Consider the following 25,562-nt stretch of genomic DNA (forward strand, 5'->3'; position numbering starts at 1 on the left):
AAAATAAGTCTTCTGGGATTTTGTCTGTGGTCTTGTTAAATCTTGAGATCATTTGGAGGAAAATTGACATCTCAAAAATATCTAATCTTTCAATCTATGAGCATGATGTAATTCTCCGTTTATTTCAGTCTTTACTTTCTCTTTGTTGTGGTTTGTAGTTTTTAATGAGGTCTTACACATCTTTTGTTAAATTTATCTCTAAGAATTTAATGTTTTCTTAATGCTATGATGAACAGTATCATTTCCTCCCATTTTTCTATTACTAGTAAAATTGATATTTGTGTGACTTTGCATCCTATAGTCTTGCTAATTTGTTTGTTCCAGTAGTTTTCAATTTTTTAGGGATTTTCAGTATACATAATCCTATCATCTGTGGATAAAGACAGTTTTATTTCTTCTTTTCCAATCTTTATGGCTTTTATTTCCTTTTTTCACCTTACTGCACTGGCTATTACAGCTAATACACTTTTAAGTAGAAGTAGTAAAGACTGTCATCCTTGCTTTGTTTCTGATCTTTGGGGAAAGATGCCAGTCTTTCACTGTTAACTATGATATTATCTATAGGTTATTCGTAGCTCTCCCTTATGAAGTTGTGGAAATTACCTTCTGTTCTTAGTTTGCTGAAAGTTTTTGTCATGAATGAGTATTGAATTTTGTTAATTGCTTTTTCTGCATCTCATCAGATGGGTCATATGATTTTTCTCCTTTATTCTGTTAATATGGTAAGTTACATTATTTGATTTTCAAATGTTAATCGATGTTGCATTCTTGGTATGGACCCCAACTGATTTTGATACGTTATTCTTTTTCTACATTGCTTGATTCAGTTTGCTAAATTTTTGCCTAAGTATTTTTGTGACTGTATCTTTGAAGGATCTTTGTAATTTTCTCATAATGTCTGTCTAGTTCTGTTGTCATGGTTTTGTTGCCCTTGTAAAATTACTTGGAAAGAGCTCTTGTTCTGTTTCCTGAAAGACCTTGTATAAGACTAGTGTTATTTCTTCCTTAAGTGTTTGATAGAATTAAAATGTGGTAGAAGCCATCTGGATCTGGAGTATTCTTGTGGACAGTTTTTAAATTATGAATTCAATTTATTTACCAGATATAGGGCTACTTGGATTTTCTGTTTCTTTTTGTGTCTTTAGAGATGTCTCTTCTTTCATTTCTGGTATTACTAATTTATAATTTTACTCTTTTAAAAATTATCCATCTACCTATCACTTCTATAAATTTTATTGATTTTTTTAAAAAAAGCAACATTTTTTTTTTGAGAAAGCATCTTTTTTTCATTTCTTTTTTTTCCTTTTTGTTAATTTAAATTCCAGTTAGTTAACATACAGTGTAGTATTGATTTCAAGAGTAGAATTTAGTGATTCATTACTTACATATAACACCCACTGCTCATCTCAACAAGTGCCCTCCTTAATGCCCATCACCCATTTAGCCCACCCCCCTCCAGCAACCTTCAGTTTGTCCTATGTATTTAAGAGTCTAATGGTTTGCCTCTCTCTCTGTTTTTATCTTCTTTTTCCTTTTCCTTCCCTTCCCCTATATCTGTTGCAAACTTTTTATTTATAACTTTTATTTATACTAAACTTTTATTTAAACTTTTATTTATAACTAAAATAACTTTTTATTTATAGTTTTTTTGTTATTTCCTACATAATTGATTTCCATTTTATTATTTCCTTCCTTATTGATTTTAAAACTTTTATTCTTTCTCTTAAATGTTGCCATTTTATGATGAAAGCTACTGAGTTCACTCTTAACCGCTTTACTTGCCTCCCACAGAGTTGATGTTTTGTTTTGTTTTGTTAATTTTAGAGAGACAGCAAGACAGGGAAAGGGGAGGAAGGGTGGGTGGAGAGAGAGAGAGAGAGAGAGAAAGAGGGAGAGGGAGAATCTTAGGCAGTCTCAGAGCGGAGCCCAATGCAGGGCTTGATCCCTCAACCGTCGGATCATGACCTGAGCCGAAATCACGAGTAGATCACTCAACCAGCTGAGCCACCCAGGCACCCCAGATGTTTTGTGTTTTTCTTGTCATTCAGCTAAAAAATATTTTCTAACTTCTCTAGTGATTTCTTTTTAAATTTTATTGACTTCTCTTCCTCCTGATACTTCTCTCCTCTTTGTAGTAGCTGTTGTACAAGTTAAAATATGTGTTTTTAACTAAACCAGTTGGCCAAGAATTAGTATTAAAACATTTCAATATGATGTACAATCCTTACTACAGTGTGCTTCCACTTGTCCCCTTTGTGCTACAGTTTTCATAATTTTATTTCTGTATGTGTTATAAAACTCACGCTACATCATTATTATTTTTGCTTTAAAAGGTTGTCCTTTAAAGAAAATTTAAAGAAATAAGATGGAATACGTATCTATTCACATTTTTACCATTTCCAATGTTTTTCTTTCTTTGTGTAGATATGATCTTATGTCTGGTGTCATTTCCTTCAGTCCAAAGTACATCCTTTAAAAGTATGCTGAGAATTCTCTTAGCATATATTTTTCTGGACAAGTCCTTCCTTCACTATTATTGGTGAAGGATATTTTCACTGGATATAAAATTATAGTTGGCAGCTTTTGTTCTCTCAGCACATTAAAAATGTGATCTCAATTGTCTTCTGAATTTCATAGTTTCTAATGAGAATTTTTATCTTCATTCCTCTGTGCATAATGAATCATCACTTCTCAGACTGCTTCTAAGGTTTTCCCTTTATCACTGGTTTTTAGTAATTTGATGATGATGTGCCCAAATATGGTTTTCTTTGTACTTACTCTGCTTGGGTTTTTTAATTTGTTATTATTCTTGGATCTGTCCAGTAATATTTTTCATCAAATTTGGAAAATTTTGGGGGCTCCTGGGTGGCTCAGTTGGTTAAGCATCCAACTTTGGCTCAGGTCACGATCTCACAGTCTGTGAGTTCCAGCCCCGTGTCAGGCTCTGTGCTGACAGCTCAGAGCCTGGACCCTGCTTCAGATTCTGTGTCTCCCTCTCTCTCTGCCCCTCCCCCCCATCTCACACTCTGTCTCTTTCTCTCTCAAAAATAAACATTTTAAAAAGTGGTAAATTTTTAGCCATTATCATAACTTCAAATAATTATTTTTGCCTGAATAATTCTTCTCTCCTTCTCTCCCTCTGTAATGCCAGTTGAATATTAGACCACAGGTCACTGAGACTGTTTATTGCTTGTTTCAGTTTTTTGTTTTTTAATATTCTTTATTCTTTAGAGCAGTGTTAAGTTTATAGAAAATTGAGCAGCCAGTATAGAAAGTTTTCATATACCCCCTGCCTCCTCACAGTTGCCCCTATTATTAGTACCTTTCATTAGTGTGATAATAAATAACTATTACAAAACAATGTATAGATGTGAAAATATATGTATAACTTTCCTTTTCTCCAGTTTCTCTATATACTTTATTTCTCTGATAGCTGATTTTCTGTGTTATAATTAAAAGATATATCAATGTGTAGGTTTGGTCACCCTACAAATAACAGTTTATTTAATATATGTTTCACTGATGATGTTTTCCTTAGTAGAAATGTCATATTAACATACATAGAAGAGTTTGTTTCATTGATGCTAATATAGCTCATTTTTTAATATTATGTTTGTTTTTTAAAAGTATTTTTATTTTTCTGTTTTTTACTCATAAGCACCTATGTACATGTATATACATGTTTCTTATGACAGATTTATTGTGCTTTAATTCTCAGAAGTTGTATTATTCTTGAGCCATTGGCATTACTTGCCAAATTCAGGTTTTGTTTTTATCCTTTCCAGGCCCAGCTTCAAAGGGAAAAAGAGCAAGATCATATGAAGCTGCAAGCAAAACTTGAAAAGCTAGATGTCTTAGAAAAAGAATGTTTTAAACTTACAGCAACTCAGAAAACTGCTGAGGTAAGCTTCCATTTGTTTCTTTGAAGTGATGATGCCAGGAATAAATCTTTAGTATTAAGCATTATTGGCCTTATGTGTGAATATACAGTAAATCTGATTTATAAAACTTCTTTAACAGCTCTTAGTAATCCAGATATGATTTTCTGCCTGTGGAGATAAAAAGTTGATGCATTCTGTCATGGCATGAATGAGCTTGCCTTTTGATGTAAAATTGTAATTTGGGCTTCTTCTGAAATGGCAGAACATTTTCATTAGTCAGATAATTTGCCTAAAGGATATTGAAAAGATTGACTTTCACCACTTACAGTCAAGTCTATCCTATATCCCATCCTGAAATGCCCTCTCCTTTCTCCACCCAAATTTTCTTCATTTCATAAGACCTTCTTCAGGTCCTGCTTGAGTTCTCCAATTCTCAGGAAGCTCTCCCTTTGAAATAGTACTGTCTTCACAGTCTGAACCATAGCATGGATATAAGATGAAATACATATGTATATTATATATAAAATACATATATATATATGTATGAGTGTGTATATAGTCTGAGTCAAATTATATTCATTGTTTTGTTGTTTAATTGTTTCATGCCTATTACTTTTGTTTCCTTACATACAGTGTAAACTGTTAAATAACAAGGAACATATCTTATGCTTTTTTCATATTTTAAAAATTTAGTTATAACTGAAAAAAACATTATATTAGTTTCAGGTGTACAACCTAATGATGACCACAATAAGTCTAATTAATATCCCTCACCATACATTGTCACAAAATTGTTTTCTTTTTTTTTTAAGGTTTTATTTAAACTTCAGTTAGTTAACATACAGTGTAATATTAGTTTCAGGTATACAATATAGTGATTCTGCAATTCCATACATCAGCTGGTACTCATCACAACAAATGTATTCCTTAATCTCCATCACCTCCATCCCTCCCCCCATCTCCCTTCCGCTAACCATCAGTTTGTTCTCTATAGTTAAGAGTCTTTTTTTTTTTAATTTGTTTTATTTATTTTTTTAGAGAGAGAGAGAGTGCTAGCAGGGGAGGGGGTCAAAGAGAAAGAGAGAGAATCTTAAGCAGGCTCCATGCTCAGCTCGGAGCTTGTTATGGGGCTCGATCCCACAACCCTGGTATCACAACCTGAGCCAAAATCAAGAGTCGGGCGCTCAACCGACTGAGCCACCCAGGCTCCCCAAGAGCCTATTTTTTACTTTATCTCTCTTTTTTTTGTTGTTCATTTGTTTTATTTATTTATTTTTTAAAAATGTTTATTTATTTTGAAAGAGAGAGAGCAGGGGTGGGGCAGAGAGAGAGAATCTCAAGCAGGTTCCACACTGTCAATGCAGAGCCTGACACGGGGTTCATCTCACAAACCATAATATCATGACCTGAGCCGAAATCAAGAGTTGGATGCTTACCCAACTGAGCCACCCAGGCACCCGTTTTATTCCTTTAATTCCACATATGAGTGAAATCATACGGTATTTGTCCTTCTCTGACTTTTTTCACTTAGCATTATACTCTCTAGCTCCATCCACATCATTGCAAATGGCAAGATTTCATTCTTTTTTTATGGTTGAGTAATACTCCTGTGTGTGTGTGTGTGTGTGTGTGTGTGTGTATACACATGCCACATCTTCTTTATCCATTCATCAGTCGTGAACCCTTGGGCTGTTTCCATAATTTGGCTGTTATAGTAATGCTGCTATAAACATAGGGGTGCACGTGTCCCTTTGAATTAATATTTTTGTATTCTTTGGTTAGATACCTAATAATGCAATTTCTGGGTAGTTCAATTTTTAACTTTTTTTTTTAAATTTTTTTAATGTTTATTTTTGAGAGAGAAAGTGACAAAATGCGAGCAGGGGAGGGGCAGAGAGTGAGAGACACAGAATCCAAAGCAGGCTCCAGGCTCTGAGCAGTCAGCACAGAGCCCTACTTGTGGCTCAAACCCATGCACTGTGAGATCATGACCTGAGCCAAAGTCGGACGCTTAACCGACTGAGCCACCCAGGCACCCCTATTTTTAACTTTTTGAGGAAACTCCATACTGTTTTCCAGAGTGGTCGCACCAGTTTGCATTCCCACCAACAGTGCGAGAGGGTTCCCCTTTCTCCACATTCTCACCAACACCTGTTGTTTCTTGTGTTGTTGATGTTAGCCATTCTGACAGGTATGAGGTGATATCTCATTGTAGTTTTGATTTGCATTTCCCTGATGATAAGTGATGTTGAGCATCTTTTCATGTGTCTTTGGTCATCTGGATATCTCCTTTGGAAGAATGTCTATTCATGTCTTCTACCCCTTTACTTGGATTATTCATTTTTGTGGTGTTGAGTTTTATAAGTTCTTTGTATATTTTGAATACTAACCCTTTATCAGATATGTCACTGGCAAATATTTTATCTCATTCTGTAGGTTGCCTTTTAGTTTTGTTGATTGTTTCCTTCACTGGACAAAAGCTTTTTATTATGATATATTCTATATATTATATTTATTATATGTCTTCCTATGAATTCCCTCTGCCAACAACTGCACCCTTATAATATGCACACAGTAGAAATTTATTGTGATTTGTCTATGTTTTGAATGAAACACTGAGACCCAAGCTATAATTGTTTGACCCTCTAGACCTCAGAAGTTTCATCATTACAATTTTGTTGCTGGAAGTTAATGTCTTTGCATGTACATTCTTTGCTTTCCCTTTGTTCCTCTTATATGTAATAGCAGATAAAGAAGCACAGGAAGGAAGCCAGGAAAAATCTTAGCATCTTTTGCCCTTTATTTTTCTTTCTTTCTGTTTAATTTGCTGAACTATTAAGAATTAAGACTCCAAAGACTCTATTTGGAAAAAGAACAAAGGATATTTGACTCTAGGTTTTATATAACAATCCCAGTTTTTTTTGTTCTTTTGCAGGGCAAGATTAAACATTTAGAAGAAAAACTTAAGGAAGAAGAACATCAGCGTAAGCTATTTCAGGACAAAGCATCAGAAGTAAATAGAGCATTATATTATTTATCAAAATAAACCACAGATTATTTATTATACTTATTTTTCATTGTCTGAAGCCTATAATTTCTGCTTCATTGCTTGTTAGTTTTGTCTCTTTTTGCTATACTAATGAAATTCTTAGTAAGTCAGCCAGTATATTTATATACTTGGATGCACTGCCAAGAGAGGTCTTGTAGTCCTGAAATTTTGACATATATCTACAAAAGAATTCCTGATATAGATTTTCAGTTGATTGGTATACGTGTATTAAGTAATGCACTCTCATAAACAGAAAATGGTTGTAATTATCAATAGACTTAGTGGCTTTCACATACAAAAAATAGTATTTGGAGTTTTCTTCCTCAGAAAGCATTTTTGTCTTTATAAACTGAGACTTGATTTCTCATTATAATGTCTTTGAAGAGCTTATTAAAAATCAGTTTTATAAAGCTTGTTCTTTAATATTGTAGCTTCAAACTGGACTTGAAATCAGTAGAATTTTAATGTCTTCAGTATCAAATAAAAAATGCTCCAAGGAGAAGAAGAAATCTTCAAAGGTAGGCAGATACTTTATTCTTATTTGCTAATGTCTATTTCTTTACTCTTCTAATATTTATATCTATCTATTTCCAAAAAGAATTTGAAGAGATTTATAATAAAAGGCATGCAATAATGCTATGAAATGTGGATTAAAACATAAGTTGAGTGATGATGGTTTTAGGTTTGAGGATAGAATATTCTGTAAAACCTAGGTTAAAGAAAGTATCCATAGTTGAGCACAAAACCTAGTTCCAAGCTTGCTCGACAATCAAAGCAAAAAGGAGCATGTAACGGTCAGTATATCTGTCTTTGTGAAATAACAGTGAGCATTCCAGTTTTTCCAGAGAGACAGACATTTTTCTAGTTCTAAACTCTTTTTTTTTTCAGTATGTACAACTTTATTGAAGAAAAATAAATCAGTTACTAGCAGAGCTATTAGTTGATTACTCATCCATTGACAGCTTGTATCATTTATTTAATGCTGTATTAAATGGTGTGTTGGAAGATAGATTAACAAATAGCTCCAAGTCTCCTAACAATTTAAATGAAAATTTAAAAATGTTTGAGACCCCATTTTGGAATACAAAGGGTATTTGGCTTGCAGTTTCCATTCTCTATAGAACAAGAGCATGTCATTCCTATATTAACATGCATAAAATACATCACATTTTCTGTTCTGCTGATGCCATAAATTAATACCATTTCTCCAGTCACATCAGTTTTTTTTAATGTTTATTTATTTTTGAGAGAGAGAGAGGCAGAGTGCAAGTGGGAGAGGGGCAGAGAGAGAGAGAAAGAGACACAGAATCTGAAACAGATTCCAGGCTCCCAGCTGTCAGCACAGAGCCCTACGCTGGGCTTGAACCCATGCACTGCAAGATCATGACCTGAGCTGAAGTCGGACCCTAAAGCAACAGAACCAACCTAGGCGCCCCCCCAGTCATATCATTTTTTAGCATAAAGTATCTCTAACAGTAGAAGTTTAAAAAAAGAATGGGTACTTGAATAACGCTGCTTCCTTTGATGTGACAACCGAGCATCCACCTCCCTCCCGCTCAGGTGATTTCTTCAGTGTATTAGAGCAGTGCAGGATGGTTTTAGTCTCATAACCAAGTTAGAGTAAAGACACTGGCCACATAATATACATGCTCCTTTTTAAAAAAAACAATTCTGAATCTTGGGCAACTGTTCCCTTATAACTACTTTTTAGTTTCTAAAAGCAGTTGTTGTCCAAAGCTGGTCTTTGTCAGATGAGTATGCAAATGAATGGAGGGAGATAAACAAAAAATAACATTTTAAAAGATGAAGTCTGATAAGGGAGTAGCCAGCTAAGAAAATCAAAAAAGGAACAGTAATTCAAAGTTTATTCCGGCTATAATGCAGGCTATTCTGACTTTAAGGTAGCATCACATAGCATACTTCTGAGTCCATTTCCAGGATACTCTGTTGTACTTCTATTTTATAGATCCATGCAGTCTCTGGCACTAGGGTGTCATCTGGGTTTGGATCATATAGCAGGGAACAAATGGATAATTTAGAAATAATTAAAGCAGGAGATCACTGTGATCTTCGAATATCAAGGCAAATGCTACCAATCCTGTAATATTTGAAAAATACTGATTGATAAATTCTTCTTGTAAATGCAACCTTAGGTGGCTTCAAGGAAGAGTCTATAGGAAAACGAATTGTCAAAAAGAATACACTGCCTCAATATGGGCCATCATTAGGTCCCATAATTGTGGCTTGCTGATGAAACATATCTTCCCCAACTGGACCTGCAGAACACTGTGCTACAGGGTCACGGGCCAAATCACTCTTATTAATCCATTTCAGTCCCATAACTTGTGCTTTTTGTCTGGCCCCTCACTTTCTCAATGGGTGCTCAAAGACTGGACCAAAACTCTTGATTATCTAGGCACAGGGAAGGATTGTCTTTTTGTCTCACACTGGCTCTGCCAGACACAGGCACAGAGGGAGGGGCCAGGGCTTCCCTCAAGCTGCCCCTAGTACTAAACTCAGAGAAACGTATTCTGCAATACTTTATAAAAGTGGCACTAAATGACACAACAGATGATAACAATACAATAGATCCTGGAAGCAGTTTTATATAATCTAAGGTCACCAGAACCCATTTGTTAAAAGGACAGTAATAATTGTCTGTCAGTTCAGATCTTGGGAACACAGAAACTCCTCAGATTGGAAAAGTAGTAATTATACACAGTTGAAAACTTAGTACTATCAATAAATACAATAAAAAATCAGTGACAACTCTGCAGATGAAAATAAATCCCAATCTAAGCGAGGCCTTTAAGAATTCATAAGTGACACTGTTCTTAAGACTGAGAAAAAAAAAGATGCCTACGTATCTTGCTACTTCTGATAAAGAATAAAAATACTTACATACTTATTTCGTCCAGCTCATCCTGCTTTGCTATCAGTGATTAAGCTGTAGTACATCTATAACATGAAATACTACACAGAAATAAAAAGAATGTGTTGATATTTGCTGGATCCTGTTGAAGGAGATTTGGATCGTTTTCAGTTTTTGACTATCACAAATAAAGCTGTTATGAACATTTGCATATAGGTTTTTGTGTGAACGTAGGTTTTAATTTTTCTGGGATAAATATCCAAGAGTATAATTGCCAGGTCATATGAGAAGTACATGTTTAGTTTTACAAGAAATTTCCAAATTATTTTCCAAAGTGGCTATATTATTTTGTATTCCTACAAGTGATGCATGAGTGATCTGGCTTCTCCGTATGTTTGCCAGCATTTGTTGTTGTCACTGTTCTCCATTTTGGCCATCCTGTTAGCTGTGTAGTGATATTTCATTGTAACTTGCATTTTCCTAATGGCTAATGTGTTGCAGATCTTTTCATGTATTTATTTGCCGTACATATGACCTTTTCAGCAAAATGTCTATCCATATTTTTTGCTTCTTTCTAATCAGATTGTTCACTGTTGAGTTTCGAAACTTCTTCATATCATAAACGTCTTAAAAAAAATTTTTTTTTTACTCTTTTTCCTTTGTTAATATTTAGAAAACTAAATGTTTAAAGAGAGGACCACATCAGCAAATTTATTCCAAGTTTGAATCACTGCCTATTATGGCTGAGAAGGTAAGAGAGGAAAAAATGAAGATACTTGTTCTGACACACTCCTGTTTTGTTGTAAGTGCTATTTAAATACCATGAGTCATTTAAAATTGTTCTCAGCTATTTCTTTTCCCCTAAAGTCTGCCAGTGCAGGCCATTCTGTGAATAGAAGTATGCAAAGCCTCCTGCAGATGATGCAACATTATGGGCCACATATCCTTCGGAAACCTACTGAAGTTACTGAGCTTAGATGTCTCTACAAGCCTACTAGAACAAGTGCCCAGTGTAAAGCTGAACCTTCTGACTCAAAAAATTCCCTTTCTATTTGTGACAATTTGTCTGAACTTTTGATGGCAATGCAAGGTGAACTGGACCAAATGAGTATGTAAGTATTTTTATTCTTTATCAGAAGAAGTAGCAAGATATGTAGGCATCTTTTTTCTTCTCAGTCTTAAGAACAATGCCACTTATGAATTCTTTATCTTTTTTTAAACTTAAAAAAAATTGTTTTAATGTTTATTTTTGAGAGAGAGAGACAGAGCACAGAGGGGCAGAGAGAGAGGGAGACACAGAATCCAAAGCAGGCTCCAGGCCCTGAGCTGTCAGCACAGAGCCTGATACGGGGCTTGAACTCACAAACCATGAGATCCTGACCTGAGCTGAAGTCAGACGCTTAACTGACTGAGCCACCCAGGCACCCCTGCCACTTATAAATTCTTAAAGGCCTCACTTAGATTGGGACTTACTTTCATCTGCAGAGTTGCCACTGATTTTTCATTGTATTTAAATTTTCAACTGTGTATAATTACTGCTTTTCCAATCTAAGGAGTTTCTGTGTTCCCAAGATCTGAACTTATAGACAATTATTACTGTCCTAACAAATGGGGTCAGGTGACCTTAAATTATAACTCACAAATGCTTTTATAAGAAAGATTCTCCTTTTGCTTTTTATAATCTTTTTAATTAAGTGGCATTTCATTAGACAAGTAGGAAAGCAGTTTCTTGTTTTAAACTCTGTCTGGTCTGCAATATAAGTTTTGAAGCATCCATAGTAAACAAGATCTGTATAGGATACATATTTTAAGCCCCAAGTTTAAATATATATTCAACAAAAATCCCAGACAATACGAGATTTGGGTAGCCAGCTAGTTGAAATAAGACCTCTGTAGAAGATATAACTAGTTCTCTTGACAGTAGTAGGCAATCACCAAATCTAGGGATTTCTCAGGCAAATACTTTTATAGCTGTAATTCTTCCTAAACACCCTATATTAAGAATTCCAAAGTTGGAACTAAAGAGAATCCTTTAATACTTTTAGCTAAGGACATCAGAATGTTTTATTACATTTAGCTATGAGTATCAAAAATTTGGACTTTATTCTAAGGTTCTTTAAGACCCTAAGTCTAGGATATTTCTAAATTTATCTAATCTCAAATCACAAGAGCCTTTTATATTTACTGTAGATTTAATTAGATAACCCTACATAAAGAGACTGTCTTTGAAGATTAATATTTAACTGGCAAAAATTTATGATTGAACAGAATATTGTTTAATTATACCAAAGACATATAACATATAAACCATAATAGTACTTGATATTTGCTTTTCTTTCATAGGGAGCACGAAGAACTACTAAATCAAATGAAGGAGACTGAAAGTCATTCAGTCTGTGAAGACATAGAATGTGAACTAGAGCATTTAGTCAAGAAAATGGAAATTAAAGGAGAACAAATTTCCAAACTGATGAAGCATCAAGATAATGTAAGAAGGCTTTAGTTAAAGATTTTAATAAAAAGATAACATATTTGGAGTCAATGTTATATCTCTGCATGATCTTTCAAATTTGAGGTCTGTATATGTGGTTTAGTGAAAAGATGACAGATAGAAATTAGGCCTATTATAGAGCCATCTGTCCCATTGGAATAACATGGCCTCCTACATAACTCTCCAAGATAATTGTAAAGTAAGGGGAACAAGAATGTTTAGTTATGTATTCAGAAATGACCTTGGGAAAATTTTGAGGGAGGCTAAGTTTGCTTTGCAGCCCTCCTGGTTACCCTTTTAACATTCTTGCCCTTTATTTTTCCTGCCCCTAATGCTTTAATGAAGACTCTTATGTTGACAGGTCTCTGTTTCAGTACCCATACATAACCTGGCTCCGCAAGCAGTACTCTAATGCTAAAACCATTGTTTGTACTTTCCCAGAACAAGTTAGGCTGTGTTCCATTCCCTGAGGACCTATGCTTAACTAGCTATAGTGTGGTGGTAAGGGGGACTCTGTCCTTGCATGCAAATGCTTAATAACTAAGAATGGCATAGCAATTTTAATATTTCAACAGAAGAATCATGGAATATGATAATATTTTATCCCAAGACAGTGACTCCATAGGTTGGATTATTAGCACTATTACCCTGCTGGAGCAGAAGGCAGAAGTCTTTCCAGGAACCCTCAAATCACATCATGTAACTATCTGCCTATATAGAATAGTCAGCATTCATATAAGTTGGTGATATATTAACCTCACAACTCAGCCTTCCCCGCTTTTATAGGAAAGTGATAAAGGATTCAGAATTTTACTGCCTTTATTCTTCTATGACTAATAAAGAGAAAAAGAGGAAATGAAACTTTTAAAGCAAATATCTTCATTTTACTGGCTTTTAAAGCTGTAGTAAGTAAATTTTTTTGTATGATTGTGTTAGGGTGAAGATTATAAAACATACACTTTCTTAGAATTGCATAGGAGAAATTTGAAGGGAATACAAAAATAGTCATATTTTTAACATACGTAAATTAAATTTTGAAAAATATTATTTCTACTCCATAATAGCTATAGCAGTATAAATTTTCAAGCATTTTATCATGATAAATTTAATTTCTGAAATTTAAATGGCCTTGGACACATACTAGGTTCTCAGCCAATATCTGGATCAGATCTACAAATTAGGCCCATGCATAAGTGAAATAGACTAAGTAATGGACTGGGTTTGGCAGAAATAGGTTTTGGCTAGTTGATAGGTTTTGTTTCATTTAATTCCATCAACTGTTACCAGATACCACCCAATGAGACATCTTTTTTTTTTTTTTTTAATTTTTTTTTTCAACGTTTTTTATTTATTTTTGGGACAGAGAGAGACAGAGCATGAACGGGGGAGGGGCAGAGAGAGAGGGAGACACAGAATCGGAAACAGGCTCCAGGCTCCGAGCCATCAGCCCAGAGCCTGACGCGGGGCTCGAACTCACGGACCGCGAGATCGTGACCTGGCTGAAGTCGGACGCTTAACCGACTGCGCCACCCAGGCGCCCCCAATGAGACATCTTTTAACTGGCATTCAGTAATACTTTAAATTCAGGAATACTTTCAAGTAAAATATGTATATGTACATTCAACTCTATAAATTCAGTGCTCATTCCTGAAAGGTCTTTTTCTCTTGTCTCTGTTCTCCAGTTTTTACTCGTTTCATATCCCTTATAAATCTTCCTTGCAGCTTCTCACTGATCTTCTCAGTCCACATTGATCTTGTCCTACTTTGGCCTTCTCAAATAAACACCTTTTGTCCCACTCAGAGTTATCCCAGCCTGAATTATTCTCTACTTGTCACATATATGCTTTTCTTTCACTAATAAGAGTTATAAGCTTTTTGAGAGCAAGGTTTGTTTTATTCATTATATTTCTACCTAACTGGCATAGTGTTAGGCATATGATAGGTATTCAGTAAAGACCTAATGAACTTTTTAATTTCATGTAACCTTTAAACCGTCAATCCAATCCATTTTAGGGTATGTTTTTTATATCTTTTTTTACTAAAATGTTAGATTTTTTTCTCTCCAGGTCCGTAAACTGCAGCAAAAAATTCAAAACTCAAAGATGAGTGAAGCTTCAGGTATTCAGCGAGAAGATAGCAGCCCTAAAGGATCAAAGAACATAAAAAATAGCCCCAGAAAATGTTTGCTAACTAACTCTCTTCAGAAGAACAGCAACTTTCATCCAGTACGAGTCCATAATCTTCAAATGAAATTGCGAAGAGATGATATCATGTGGGAACAGTAATAACACAATAGTAAAACTATCACCTTACATGAACTCTTGTCAATGAGATCTTGAATTGTCTAAAGTGGTTTTAATTTAATATACCTTATGAAATTTTGAATTATGTTTCTAGTCCTTATAAAGTGTCAAGTTGTAATATTTTTAAATTAATGCGTAGCAACCTCCTAAGAGTCCCGAATAATAAATGACTGCGTTTTTGTTTCTCTGACTGAAATACCTAATCTCTCCATGTTTTAGACACATTGCTCATTTTGCAGACCTCTTAAGCTAAATCTAAGCAATTATACTGGATTGATGGTATTTAAAATTAAGTGAAATTTGAGATACAAGTACCATTCCACTTTTTTATTTAGTAGGCTTATAACCTTAAGAACCAATATAAAATGAACAGAGTAAGGAAAGGTCTTTTACCTTTCCTGGTGCTTCTTCCCTATCTTATTTTATGAGCTATGAAATGTTTTTCTTTTTTGTAAATGGAAGAGCCCTGTAAAGAAGCCTTTAGCCCAAGTTTTTATGTGACAATTATAAATAGGAACTCATGGTTACTTAATTTTTAGATGTCAATAACTTAACTGCAGAAGCCTTTTTCTGCAATTACTATTCTCTTTTACAAATCCAGTGCTGCTTTTTAACACCAGTGATCTATTTATCTTATTCCTTTATCACTAAAACTTTTGATGAGTTTTAATCTTTGCATTATGTTTAATATTCATCAGTATAAATTGAGAATGTAAATTTCCAGGACCCACTTTTATAGGAAAGTACAGGAAAATGAAATTGGATGTTTTATTACCTTATCCAGTAACAATTCAGAGAAATATGATCTTTTTTTTTATATATTTTTAAGTCAGTGATGTCATAAGCAATGTCTTTGTATATGTATGCTTTATAATAAATTTACACTTGTTGACCTATCTTTCCAGAAACCTATGGAAACTATTATGACTCTTGAACTTTTTTGTTTTTTTCACTGAAATCCTTTGGGCCAACTAGAGAACTGAAGTCATCAGCTGAAGTAGAAATAGAAGACTGACAGAAAAGGCATAATAGAAAGGAGGAACTCAGAAGCTAGGGTAGCAGTTTAAGAGATGGTGATTCCAAAGGGTCAGAATTGATGGTATATTTATCTACAGCTGGGGGAATGATCAAGCTATAGGTATGAAAGAATTTTCAGGTCAAGATCTTGGGGAGCTAGGAAAAGCAATTATGTTAAAGACAGTCCTCCTAAGAAATTCCCTAAAAGTGTGTGTGTGTGGCAGGGGGTGGGGGGAAGGTGGTAATTGTAGATCTCTGGTGAGGGAAGAAGAAAACTGATTCATTCTCACTGAGAGCAGAGGTGCTAAGTTAGAAGAACTTTCCAAACCTGAAGTGCAAAAATGACTGAAAATGGGCAGATGGATACTTGAAATTATCCTTGAAAGTGACTAATGATGGAGATGAAAGATTGTCTCTGGTTTAAATACTGCATGTGTCCTTCACCCACTCTTATTCCCTCTCCCTCTGCAGCTTCTTCAGCCCCAGAGACGTTCCACAGAGTGCTTCATCTAAATTCATTTTCATCACCTTACCTACTTTTCAACTTTGCCTTTCCTCCTTGAGAATGTGAGTGCTGTAGTTTAAACTTAGCAAAAAACTCACCAGGGCCGTAATGCAGCCCTGTCTCTTTCTGTGTCTTTGTTTTCCATGCACTTAGGAAAGTGGCTGACTACACTTAGATTATCAGTAGTGAAGTCATCACTTGTGAAACTGTATTGGTAAAACAAAAACAAAGTCATTCTAGGAACACTTGAATATTTTAGTTAAGAATTGAGAATTTTCTTGGAAAATCAATGTAGCATAGAAGAAAAACCATAAGATTTCAGAATTAGAAGACTTGGGTTCAAATTGTGACTCCACCATTTAGTAGTTTGAACAATCAAATAACTTTTCAGGGCCTCCATTTCTTATTTGTAAAGTAGGGATTGTATTGCTACCTAACTCACAGCGTTGTTGTGAGGAATAAATGAAGTAACGTGTCATAGAAACCACCCAGCAGAAGGGTTGGCATTGAGTAAAAACTCAATAAATGTTAAATCTGACTGCCCTGCCCCACCAAAAATTGTCAGACAACCTGAGTTTGCATGTGTTAAAGCCTGAAAGCGAGAGCCAAAACGTATTCTTTGTAAAAGTGGGAATATTCTAATTACTTGGGTTTTTTTTTTCTTCTTCTTTTCTGTGTCTGAGAGGAAACTGTTCTGGCTTATTCCCTAGCTCAGGTTTCTAGTGAGAGTGGGTAAAGAATATAACCTTACCATGGTGTAGAAATACATAATCACACATGGCAACTTGATTTGGAATCTGTTTTGGTTGTTGGGTGACATTATGGAGAAACACTAAAGAATTGTCTCTTGTTGCTCCGTCACAGCTACTGAACTAGAAATGTGTCCTGCTCACAGACTGCTGCTTACCAGAGCCTTTGACTCCTCAGGGGTGGAGCAAATGATTTCCTTCTTGGACAAGGGCAATCTGTGGCCAGTGTACAAGAGTTGCCATGGCAACCCTGCAGCTGTGCTCTGCCTAGCAGAGACTCGTAGGATATCGTGGATTTTGTTCACTTAAGTGAAAAACAGGTTTGTTTGTTTTTTATTTAATCAGAAATTGAAAAAAATGAAATTGGAACTGTCTAGCCAAGACAGGTCTCAACTTCGATGAAACTGGGAAACTAGAAAGTGAGTGTTTAAAACAGCAGGTATTGTGAATATTCTAATTCTGGAAATAGCAGTTCCTGGAATCTTGAGTTAACTGTACTTGTATGGGTCATTGGCAGCCTAGCCATTTTTATTGGGTATTAGCTGAATATAGAGGGGTTGAAGGGACATGCTCATTTTTCAGCAGTATAAGATAAAAGGAGATACTTAAAATAGGGAGCTAGCTAGTGGTGGTGGTGTACTTAAAAGTTGTTTTTGAGGGATGCCTGGGTGGCTCAGTCAGTTAAGCATCCAACTCTTGATTTTGGCTCATGTCATGATCTCAGGGTCATGACATCAAGCCCCAGGGTGGGGCCTGCTTAAGATTCTCTCTCTCTCCCTTTGCTTTTCAGCTGCTCATGTACACTAGTGCACATTCTCTCTCTCTCTCTCTCTCTCTCTCAAAAAAAGTTGTTTTTGAGATTTTTATATAGCCTTTTTACTTTAAAAATACAACTATACAGGGGCGCCTGGGTGGCTCAGTCGGTTAAACTTCCGACTTGGCTCAGGTCATGATCTCGCGGTTTGTGAGTTCGAGCCCCACGTTGGGCTCTGTGCTGACAGCTCCGAGCCTGGAGCCTGCTTCAGATTCTGTGTCTCCGTCTCTCTCTGCCCCTCCCCCACTTGTGCTCTTTCTCTATCAAAAATAAATAAAATGTAAAAAAAAAAAAAAATTTTTTTTAAATATAACAATACAACTAAAAAATTACAACTTTTAACTATAAAGGAGTAGTCTTAATCTGTAACAGGACATCAAAAAATTAAATTAAAATTTGATTGCAATGTGGTGAGAATCAAACTAAGGGGGAAAGTCTAGTTGGTTATGCACAGTGGAAGGACTGCTCACCGTGGCCAAAAATGTGCCAGCTGCCATTGTTGGTGTAGAGTAAATAGTGAAACTCCTAATGGGGTTTCCTGGAACTCTATTCAGCTGTAACTAAAGCTGTCTGCACTGAGAACATTTAATTGTATGTGAAGTTTAGATAACTAAGCTGACTCCCAGATGTATAATAAGACAAAACTCTCTATGGCATAATAGCATCTGTGAGGGGGGAAAAAAAAAACTCATTATGGGTTCCATGGCACCTTTTGATGAAATGAAGATAAAATTATATTGGCTGTCATTGATGTAAAACTAAATTTACTTCTTGGTAATTGAATATACTTGGCCAATGCTTCAGCCTTTTTCTTCACAATCTATATGCTTATTTTCATGTAACTTCTTTAATTCCTTTTTCATATTTTGTTATGTAAGGAGAATTAGTCATAACAAAATTGTAAAGTTTAAAGTTTTAAAATATTGTCTAGGTCAGAGGTTTGTTTTTTTTTTTTTTTTTTTTTTTTTGTTGTTGTTGTTGTTGTGAATCATTTGAAGAATCAGGTGGATTTTTTTTTTCCTGGTAGAATTTTTGGGAGTGTTCTCCTTATTGGGATAGAGTCATTGAATTCTCATTTGGTGCAAGATCCTGCTAGATGCCATAGGCAATTATTAGAACTATAAATTAGCACACCCCAATTCAGGGGTTTATTTTTTAAAGAAATAGAAGTTTATCTTTTACTATGAAGAAGTTTATTTTTTTACTATGTATGTATGGTTCATTGTGTACCTATGTGCTTTGATAGTTTCAGCAGAAAATAATAGAGAAGCAAATTGTTACTTAATGCTCTAAAGCAGTTTTGTGACAATATAGGTCTTGTTAATGACCAGTTCAGCAGTCCGCAGTGTTGGGAGACTGAATCCAATGTGCTTGGAGGAGGAACGTTGGGAATTATGAGTTAGCTGTCAAAAAAGATACGTAGTGATGAATCACTGAATTCTACTCCTGAAATCATTATTACACTATATGTTAACCAACCTGGATTTAAATAAAATTTGAAAAATTTTTTAAAGATAAAAAGTCCTGTGACATAATCATTTTTCTGGAATAATCTTTTAAAATAAGGGTGAATTTATCCATCGTACTCTCTGCCTAGATTTTTCCTGCATAGATATTGCTTGTCTAGCCTTACCTCATTCTTCAGGTCTCAATTTACTGCTTCCTCTAGGAAGCTCTCTTTAAATCTCCCCTTAATACCCCCCCCCCCCCCCCCCCTCGCCTTCTCCCAAATCTGGCTCAGCTGCCTCTTCTTGGTATTTCTCCTTTGTTTGCAGTTAGTATACTTTCTTGTTATCGTTTATTTGTTTGTCTTTCCCATAGACTGAAATCTCCCTAAGGGCATGATCCTGCCTTGCTTACCACTGTAGCCCAGCACTTGGCACAATACCTAGCCCATAAGTAGACCTCTCAATAAATATTTGATAATTGCTTGTCATGAAACTTAGTTAACCTTCTTTGATGGTCTCATCAGAGTAAGCATAATGGGTCAGGTACTGCTGTTTTAGACACCAGTTCAATTGTGCTGCTGTTTCATCTTTCAAGGATATGTGACCAAGTTTTACATAACCATTGGTTAAAATATTCCAGTATTTTGTTGTTTGTTTGGGTGTACAGACAACAGGCACTCAGAATCATGCTTTCTTTGATTTTATAATGCTAAGAGGAAGAGATTAGAGAACAAAGGTAGTTCTTTATTTGTGTATTGGTGTGTTGGACATGTTCATTCAGGAAGTAGTTACTGATCTCTACTCAAGTATTTGTTGATCTCCAGGATACTGTGCTAGATGCTATGGGAGATTCAAAGACACATTATACATGAATTCTCTCTTCACGTTGCTTAAAGTCTGATAGAGGAGACTGTACAGAAATATAACAGAAGGAAGAAAACAATAGTTGACATAGAGGTATAATGACCATCCCAGAGAAGATGCTTAAATATTTGTCTACTAAATTTCTCATCTATTGATAGATAAAGTTGGCCTATTTGTATTTCTTCATTTTTTTTCTTGATATATATAGCTTTCATTTGCTTTTTCACCTCATGGCAGTATTGGACTAGGATTCTTAATTCTTGTTGATTGAAGATACTAGTTCACTTAATATAAATTTCAAAGATGTATTGTCTACATAACCATGTATCAAGACACGAGTAGAAAAAATAGGTATGAAACACTGAAGTAAAATAAGGGAGTAGAGAATAAAGAAGGTAAAAAAAAAATCAAGCAATAATGACTGAGACTAAAACAGAAAAGTAATAGTTTTTGACTTGCACAGAATTATGCAAATGATTACCACTCACTTTTCTTATGAATTTAAGCCACTCAATTCCTTCACACTTCAGCTTCCCCATAGGTTGGACCAAGTCAGTGTTTTTCAAACTGCAGGTCCTATCCTACTAATGGATTGTGAAATCCATTTAGTGGGTCACTATGAACACTTTTTAAATGATATTAGAATAGCATTGAAAATATCAGGGTACATCACACACAGAGAAGGTCGTCAATATTTTTGTGAAACTCTGTGAGTACTGGATAATAATTTAAAATGTAGTCCTAAATGTTATTTAAGGAAGAAGAAGTTGGCTCTTAATAAATCTTTAAAAGGAATGTATTTGAAAGATGTGGAGGAAAGATAGCCAGTTTAAATTAGGAATACTCCCAAATATCCCTTATGGTTTGTGGCAATCTACTATTTATCCCAGAAATACTATTACAGATGTGTTTTCTATATTTTACAGATAGATGTCCTGTTTTAACACCATTACATTTACTGGCCTATAGAACACTCTTTTCAAATACTAACCAACCTATATTAGAGAAATGTCACTTTTCTAATGTGGGCCCAAATAAATATATTCAAAGTGAATCCCTTAACAAATGACCTCATTATTCTTCATCCATTGTTTCTATCTAGTCACTGCTTCTGTGCAGTCTAGCAAAGCATGGGTCCTATGGGTAGGAAAGAAATTTGTTCTTCAGGTGCTTAAGACATTTTGTTTTGTGTGTGCATGTGTGTGTGTGTGTGTGTGTGTGTGTGTGTGTAATTTTAATTTCAATTTTTTTTTAATTTTTAACTTTTAAAATTTTTTTGAGAGATAGGGTATGCATGTACATGTGGGAGAGGGACAGAGGAAGAGAGGGAGAGAGAATCCCAAGCAGGTTCCATGCCCAACGCAGAGCCATGAGATCATGACCTGAACTGAAATCAAGAGTCGGACACTTAGCCAACTGAGCCACCCAGGCACCTCTGGGTAGTTTTTAAATTCATAAAGATATGAGATTTATGAGAGAAAAACTGTGTGCATGTCAAATCTGAACATCAACATTCAACAGCACTGAAAAAATTAAAAATTGATATACTATCAATGTGGTGCTCTTTAAAGTTATGTCATTTTACTGAGCGTTAGACCTGATAGAATATTTTTAAATGAGTGAGTGGGTGAAATATATAAATACCTTACCTGGAGGGGCGCCTGGGTGGCTCGGTCGGTTAAGCATCCAACTTCGGCTCAGGTGATGATCTCACAGTTTGTGAGTTCGAGTCCCACATCAGGCTGTACGCCGACAGCTCAGAGCCTGGAGCCTGCTTCAGATTCTGTCTGTCTGTCTGTCTCTCTCTCTGTCTCTCTCTGCCCTTCCCCTGCTTGCACTCTGTCTCTCTCTCTCCCTCAAAATAAATAAACACTAAAAAATTTTAAAAAAAGAAACCTTACCTGGAAAATAGCTTCATTAAATAAAGTACTACTAAGAGGCTGTATTTCTGTGACTTTTGATATCCTCTTCAATGTATTTCTTTGTAGCCATATCAGCTCTGGGTTATGGTTAGAACATAGGGAGAAATGCCATAGGGAAGTGAACACTGGAATGATGTTCATTATAATGGGATTCTACCGGGGCGCCTGGGTGGCGCAGTCGGTTAAGCGTCCGACTTCAGCCAGGTCACGATCTCGCGGTCCGTGAGTTCGAGCCCCGCGTCAGGCTCTGGGCTGATGGCTCGGAGCCTGGAGCCTGTTTCCGATTCTGTGTCTCCCTCTCTCTCTGCCCCTCCCCCGTTCATGCTCTGTCTCTCTCTGTCCCAAAAATAAATTAAAAAAAAAAAAAAAATGGGATTCTACCTACTTGTAAAAGTTTATTCATTACAAATTATTAAAGTTGCTTAAATAAAGAGATCTTAAAAGGAAGATTGTAAAATGAACAGACCTTCTAGTCATAGCTAAAATAATACACTGTTGACCTAATTTTAGTTGGCCTGATTAAGTAAATTTTAGGATAAGTTCAGAAATCATTGAAAGGTATTTTTTTGGTTAGTTTTCTTTGAAGTTAAATGTACATTGACTTGTATTTCTTAGAAAAATCTATTACTGAACTAGTACAGAATGTGAATCATTTCTTGTCTGAAATATAAGATTGATGTTTACAGAGCAGTTGTCCAGAATCTTCTTGCTGAACTGGAAAGTATTTCACTTTTTTTCACTGTAGGTCCTTTCAACTTTACAAATGTGTTATTTAAAACATAAATCATATTGGTACACAGGAAACCCATTTAAAATTAAATTTAAAAACACTCCTGAGAATTCCATGGAACATTTCTGGTTTTATAGTTTATAATTTCTAGCAAAAGAAAAATGTTTAATACCTTAAAAATATCTTTTCAGAGACAGCCAAATCTAAAATATGTAATACATATGAGAGAATAGTGCTATTAATATCTTAACTATTGAATGCTTGAACACAACATAAAAAGCATCATTATCTTTGCTTTTCCCAAAATAAACTGAGCTAACAAATTTAAAGCTGGGAAATTCAGTACCAGAGTTAAAATAAGTTATTTTTAGGTATGGAATTTCTACTTTTACTTTAATCTCAAAACTAAATGGTATGTTAAAAACTTATTCTATATTTTTATGTATATAACTTATCTGCTTGAGAATTTATATCAGTTAATACATATCTTGATTCTCTCTTATGATATGAGCACTGAGCTAAATTTTCAGATAAAGTACTTTTCTTTTTGTTCTTTTATAGCATAGGTTTCAAGTAGATGGAAGGCTATGCCTTTGGTATTTGGGTAGGATATTTGCCTGTGATTTCAAATTCTCAGAGCAACTTCCTAACATTCCTATGAATGTTCCAGAAAAAGTAGAGTTTCTCTTAACGAGTCTACTAAAATGCTATTGATTCAAACTTCCAGCTGCTGAAATAAAACATAAGCCACTTAGAGACTAAAGCATTTAGAAAAGAAAAGGAGTTCATATGCAAAGAAGATCTACAAGGGAGTCCAAGCTTTAGAAGGACAGCCTTAACAAATTAAAAATATGACAAGCATTTAGAGGAAAAAAGATACCTGCAAATTTACCAAGGTCACCAAGTTTGTATGCACTGTCTTTAAGGTGGAAAACAGCACTTTTTTCACATAATTGCCGTATCCAAAAAGGTCATCACATATCTTCAGACATTTCCAAAATCAGAGATATAGTTGTTTTAATTAGAGAGTAACTTACAAGAAAGACTCAAGATTTCATTTACTTGAGGAGCAAGAACTAGACAGGGTGATTGTTTGCTGATGTTACTTTATCTCAAGGTTGCAAAGTAAGTTTGCAGGGATTCCCCAAGACCACCTTTGTGTTCAATGATTTCACTAAAACAACACACAGAACTTAGAAAAGCTGTTGTACTCACAGTTTTGGTTTATTACAGCAAGAGAATACAGATTTAAATAAGCAACTGGAAAGGGGACATTGGACAAAGTCTAGGAAACACCAGGCATGAGCTTCCAGTTGTCCTCTTCCAGTGAAATCATGCAGACAAGCACTTAATTCTCCTCGAAATGATGTGTGGTGATATGCTTGCAATATTGCCAAGCAAGGAAGCTCTTCCAAGCCTTGGTGTTCAGGTTTTTCAGTATGGACTGATCACACAAGCATGGCTGACTGCTCATATGGCCAACCTTCAGTCTCCAGCCCCTCTGTACGTCAAGCTGATACTGCATGGCCTAAGGCCATAGTGGACCATAAATCACATTGTTAGCATGAACTATCTGGGAGGCCTGCGGTCCCTAGGTAAACAAAAACATCATCAGGCAGGATATTCCAAGGCCTTAGAGGTCATCTCCTGGGAGTTGAGTAAAGACCAAACCTTTCTTTGGAATGTGAAAGGTTTACACAACTTAGACATGTTGTGTTGACCCTTTACACTGTTGTTTCATTTTGTTTTCTACTCTGGTATGTGATGTGCATTGCTTACGAATCTGGTTAAGATGTAAATTTTGCCTCCAAATTTCCTCCTAAAGCATGGCTCTGACCACATAAATTTGTCTACTGATTTTATGATACAGTATCATTACTTTGATATTTTGTGTTATTTGGTCAGTTTTATTATATGGATGTGACAAAAGGTGATGCTTAATGCACAGAGACCTTTTTATAATCTGGTTAGTGAAACTAGAGACATGTGATACCACAATTTAGGGATTAACTTTGGAGACTTTGTAAAGTCTTTAAGGCTGTCATTCCTTTATATGTAAGATACTGCTCCCATAAGCTCTTATACTGAAATCCTAAGCCAAGGGCCATTCAGTTCACCTCAGTCAAGTTGCTTGGAACTTGTTTAGTAATGGGCTTGCCATACCTACTTTAATGGGATTTGAGGCATAGCCACAGACAGTAAAGCAATTTTTCAATTACTACTTGGTAGTAAGGAAAACAGGTTTTGATTGAACTTATGCTAAGTAGCTACATGGCTATGAAAAGGAAGGAAACTTAGTAAAGGCATTTTGTATAATATTTAACAATTTTTACCATTTTGTGGTACATTGATATATGATTTTCTCCAGAATCATTATTTTTGTTTTCCTGCCAGTCTCTTACTTATAAATTCCGTTAAATATTTCCAAATATTTTTTTTTTCTGTAATTCTGAAGGGTCAGTTGGAACATAATACCATTTAAGGAATGTTTCTACCAGTTTATATAAGTGTAGCCAATAGATAGATCAAAATAATGTATGTCCCTTAGAAAGAAAGCATTCACAGAATTAACTCATTTAGTCCTAGGTGATAAATTCTTGTTTTTCTGATTTGAGGTGAAGCACTCAATTTCTTGAAGTCATTTGCTTCTGGATTTAAAGAATCCTAGAAATCCTGACTCTATCTTTTGATAGTCTGACAGGTATCCTTTTGTCATGCTGATACCAGTTTACACTGAAAAATCTGTTTCCATGAGTCCGCTCCCTATAGAGTCAACAATTACCAGTATGGTAAGGTGTTTACTGAGGCTTTCATTCTTTTCATGTTTGTTCCAGAAGACTCCGTTTTTGCTCTGTATCTTATCATGGGGACTTGATGAAAAAGCAGAAACTGTCCGTGGATGACAGGGCTCAATGGC

General features: G+C 35.3%; 1 protein-coding gene and 1 pseudogene across 6 annotated transcripts in view; one reads left to right on the top strand and one right to left on the bottom strand.

Moving 5' to 3' along the window:
* Positions 1-17,953, top strand: part of CEP57L1 (centrosomal protein 57 like 1) — a 78,894-nt gene extending 60,941 nt beyond the window's left edge. For 4 of the 6 annotated variants that reach the window (XM_049654118.1, XM_049654119.1, XM_049654121.1 and 1 more), the window contains 7 exons: positions 3,786-3,902; positions 6,817-6,894; positions 7,362-7,448; positions 10,476-10,553; positions 10,670-10,914; positions 12,146-12,290; positions 14,360-14,786. In XM_049654118.1, coding sequence (XP_049510075.1) covers positions 3,786-3,902; positions 6,817-6,894; positions 7,362-7,448; positions 10,476-10,553; positions 10,670-10,914; positions 12,146-12,290; positions 14,360-14,578 — 969 coding nt within the window. In that variant the 3' untranslated portion in view covers positions 14,579-14,786. Of the gene's footprint in view, positions 1-3,785; positions 3,903-6,816; positions 6,895-7,361; positions 7,449-10,475; positions 10,554-10,669; positions 10,915-12,145; positions 12,291-13,079; positions 13,491-14,359; positions 14,787-16,084; positions 16,181-16,982 lie in introns of those variants that run through there. The other 2 variants (XM_049654122.1, XM_049654123.1) reach the window with 2 other exon arrangements.
* Positions 8,838-9,306, bottom strand: LOC125938776 (ubiquitin-conjugating enzyme E2 D3-like; annotated as a pseudogene).
* Positions 17,954-25,562: the final 7,609 nt, after the last annotated feature.

Source organism: Panthera uncia (genome assembly GCF_023721935.1).
Source record: "Panthera uncia isolate 11264 chromosome B2 unlocalized genomic scaffold, Puncia_PCG_1.0 HiC_scaffold_24, whole genome shotgun sequence".
Classification (NCBI taxonomy): domain Eukaryota; kingdom Metazoa; phylum Chordata; class Mammalia; order Carnivora; family Felidae; genus Panthera; species Panthera uncia.